Below are 3,821 nucleotides of genomic sequence, written 5' to 3' on the forward strand. Positions count from 1 at the left end.
GGCAATGACATTGAGGTTGAGCAGTTGAATTCTGCCCCTTCATGTGAGTAACTAAATAAGAAACTACAATTGCCACGGTCATTCAGGCCAATCTAAACCACGCGCGTCGCGTCCAGGACTTGCTGGGCCAGCGGATGAGGGAGATTAGGGCGGATATTGCGATAGACTCGGAGCCGTGGTAGGTCCCTCCCGGGGATGAGAAATGGCTCTTATCCCTGGGGGGGTTTCCTCTCTCTGCGATTATTGCGGGCAAAGGCGAAAGAACCTGTAGCCTGATGCGTCGGGGTTTGTTTTTTGTAGCTGTCAAATAGGGGGACTCGTGGGTAGTTTTAGTCTACTTTCCCCTCAGCGAGAATTTAAATATTTTTGGTAGACTCCTTGATGAGCTCGAAGAGCTCTTATGCATATTTCCCGCTCTTCCAGTGCTAATTGCCAGGGACTTTAATGTCCGGTTCCCCAAATGGGATCCGGAAGGCAGAAGCAATCCAAGGGGCGAGTTACTCTGTATGTGGGCCAATAGGTTGAACCTAAGCCTGAGTAACCAGGCTGGCCACCCCACGTGCGTTCAACCGCAAGGGTCGAGCGTTGTAGACCTTACGTAGGGATCTCCGGCAGCTAGTGTCCGCTTATCGGATTGAAAGGTGGATGAGGCTGAGTCCCTTTCGGACCATTTATATATCACATTTAAGTATTGGCATGAGGCTACAGGCTTCCGAAGCCTTCGCTCCAGGGACAAAATTTTCCCTAAGTGGGATACGAGGACTGTAAATGAGGACAAGCTCGCTGCAGCCCTCGTCTTTGGTGAGTGGACACGGGATGATGGTAATAATATGTGGGACATGGTGAAATGGGCGGACAATRCCCTCCTCACTTCATGTGACATTTCTATGTCGAGGGTGAGAACGGTGGTGGACAGGTGTCCAGCTGTACCATGGTGGTTACGGGAAATAGTGGTCCTACGGGGAGCGGCTACGGCGGCGAGAAGGTGTTATCTAAGGGCCAGGCGAGGAGGTGATCTGGACAGAATTAAAGCATGTCTAAAGGACAGAAGGGAGAAGAGAAGGAATCTGGTCCAGGCCATCACAAGGGCAAAGGCCTTGGCCTGGAAGGACTTTTTAGCCACCATAGAGGATGATCCATAGGGGAGACCCTATAAACTTGTAATGGGGAAATTGAGGGCTCGAGGTGTTCCCCCTCTTACTTAGGTACTGGATCCTCCTCTTTTGACGAGGATAGTTAAAACGCTGTGTCCGGGAGGCAGCCGATCAGTTTCCCCAAACGTCAACGTGATGGACCCGGAGGAAATAGTAGTCACGGTTGAAGAGGTTCATAGGGCCGCTAAAAGGATTAACCTTGGGAGGGCACCGGGTCCTGACGGGATCCCTGGACTGGTGGTGAAGAGGGCGGCCATACACTGTGGTCGAGGCCTTGCGGAAAGCTTCATTATGCTGCTGAGGAGGGAAGTCTTCCCACGGGCATGGAAGAGGACCAAGCTCGTGTTTCTGAAGAAAAAAAAAATTGGTGATGGTAACTTGCCTAGCTTATACAGGCCAATATGCCTACTGAACGAGGTAGGGAAGCTATTTGAAAGAGTTGTTTTCTCCAAGGTGAGCGAGTTTTTAAATACTCAAAGTGTTCTTTCGACGTGTCAGCATGGTTTCAGGGTGGGTTACTCTACCCTTGGAGCAATCGGAGAAGTAAAAAATTACATACAGGAGTGCGCAAGTAGTGGACGAGTGGGCGTTTTAATCTCATTGGATATTAGTAACGCATTTAACTCGCTCCCCTGGGATATAGTGATAGCATCGATGGAGAGAAGTGGCTTCCCCACCTATTTGATTAATATTATAAAAGATTATTTCCGTGACCGGCTCTTGTCCTTTATAGGAAGGCAGGGCATAATTAATAATGTAAGCGTGATGTGTGGGGTCCTACAGGGTTCCGACCTTGGCCCCACACTTTGGAACATTGCGTACGATCGGGTCCTCCGAGTCCCGCTGCCGGGAGGGTCTAGTGTGGTATGCTATGCAGATGACACGGCCCTTCTTTCAGCGGGACGGGATCTGTCTTGCGCATTGTTAGCGGCTGAACGAGACCTAGATTTAATTGTGAATGAATTTGAGGGATTGGGCCTGAAAGTAGCGCTACAGAAAACGGAGGCAATGGCCTTCCCTGCTTCTGCCTTATGCAGACGCAGGATTGCTTCCCCCCCTGTGATTAGATACATGGGGGTTTGTATTGCAGTGAAGCCCAGTGTGAAATACCTGGGCATAGTTTTAGATTCAAATATTTCATTAGGGTTCACTTCCAGGCCTTAATCCCGAGAGTGGAAGGGATCCTTCGGTCTATTGGGAGGATCCTTCCGAACCTCCATTGGCCAACGGAGAAGAAGCGGCGTCTCTACAACAGCGTGATCCACTCCATGCTCCTCTATAGTGCTCCAGTGTGGTGGCGCGCTGTTGTAGAGGATCAGAGGATCAGGCGGGCTGTTCGGGCCTTGCAAAGAAGGGTGGCAATCAGGGTGTGTTGCGCATATAGGACGGTTTCCTTCCATGCGGCAATGATGGTCGCGGGGATTATTCCCCTCGATCATGTGGCGCCGCGACTGGCGGAGTTGTATGTTACCCTTAAGAATGCGGAGGGACCTGTCCCTCCAAATATTAGGGTGGTGCTGGGTGCTTTCGCCAGGATGGGGGCGATTGCTGCATTGAGGGAAGAAAAATTGGGACTAAATGGGGTAACGGGGGAACGGACGCGCGGGTTAGAGCAGCTATTGCTGACAGTTTGGATGAGTGGGTTAGGAGGCTGTACTCTATAAGTACGACCTTCTACGCCACTCAGCTGATGACTGGCCATAGCTGCTTTCCTGCGTACCTACATGGTATCAGGAGGACGGACTCCCCGCGGTGCTTTCACTGCGGCGCGGATAGAGATGACACGGAACACACCCTGATTGAATGCCCGGCGTGGACGAATGCTAGGGATTCTTTGGTCAGGGAGTGTGGGTGGGGGTGCAGCCCACCCTCACCGGGATAGTCAGGCAGTCCCTGGATACCCCGAGGGCGTAGGCTGCATTCCAGTCCTTTTCGGGACTTGTAATGAAGGCCAAGGAAGATGCTAAAAGGGAGAGAGAACGTGCATTTCTAAATAGGTGAAGAATGATTGCGAGGCCGCAAAGGAGAATAGCTCCTAGGCGGCCCCCCCGTGTAAGGTTTCGGGAAGCTTTGGCGGCGCCTGGCCTGGTCTAGTGCGTCGCTTCCCCTTAAAGAAGAATGAGCATGCTGATGCATGGGTTGTGTGAACCCGACCAGTGCATCTTGGGATGGATGGTCGGGTATGTACATAAATATATATGTAGAATAAGTAGTAGTTATTAATTGGTTACATAGTAGTTTATTAGTTGATTAGTTATTTATTAAGGTATAAGTGATATGTATGAATGAGGATGAGAGCATGGCGAACCGGCCAGGCTCATCGGGATGGGAGAGTAAGTGTGTATGTATTGTGTTTCTACCACAGATCTGCTTCTCCCATCCAGTGAATGAATGTTTGCACCAGGTGGGTTATTAGTCGGTAAAAATCCGACACTCCCTGGGGAACCGGGCCCAAGGGGCCTTTTGGAGGTTTTCCCCCTGACGAAAAAAGAAAAAAAAAACAAGGGTTGGAACGTAAGGGTTGCTTTAGGGATGCGTCAGGGTCCCCCCCGTGGGTAGGGGGTAGTAGAATACTCCCACAGTATTCCCTGCTTGTCGTAAGAGGCGRCTAAAAGGGAGGGTATGAATGGTGTGTGCATGTTCGGTATGGCTATTTCTCTCTGTAGT

General features: G+C 50.7%; 1 protein-coding gene across 1 annotated transcript; it reads left to right on the top strand.

Moving 5' to 3' along the window:
• Positions 1-1,289: 1,289 nt before the first annotated feature.
• On the top strand, positions 1,290-2,436 carry LOC106792897. Its single transcript, XM_014759432.1, has 3 exons — positions 1,290-1,607; positions 1,938-2,231; positions 2,299-2,436. The coding sequence occupies exons 1-3, from the start codon at positions 1,290-1,292 to the stop codon at positions 2,434-2,436; spliced, it is 750 nt and encodes a 249-aa protein (XP_014614918.1).
• The last annotated feature ends 1,385 nt before the right edge of the window (positions 2,437-3,821 follow it).

This window comes from Polistes canadensis, unplaced genomic scaffold (assembly GCF_001313835.1).
Source record: "Polistes canadensis isolate GaletaPanama2010 unplaced genomic scaffold, ASM131383v1 scaffold_1262, whole genome shotgun sequence".
In the NCBI taxonomy this organism is placed as follows: Eukaryota; Metazoa; Arthropoda; class Insecta; order Hymenoptera; family Vespidae; genus Polistes; species Polistes canadensis.

Bases quoted from the DNA above. Each gene is read 5' to 3' on its own strand.
- LOC106792897 (XM_014759432.1), top strand. From the start codon at position 1,290: ATGGACCCGGAGGAAATAGTAGTCACGGTTGAAGAGGTTCATAGGGCC. The intron at 1,608-1,937 runs GTGAGCGAGTTT...GGGGTCCTACAG, and splicing joins AAAGAGTTGTTTTCTCCAAG to GGTTCCGACCTTGGCCCCAC. The intron at 2,232-2,298 runs GTTTGTATTGCA...ATATTTCATTAG, and splicing joins CTGTGATTAGATACATGGGG to GGTTCACTTCCAGGCCTTAA.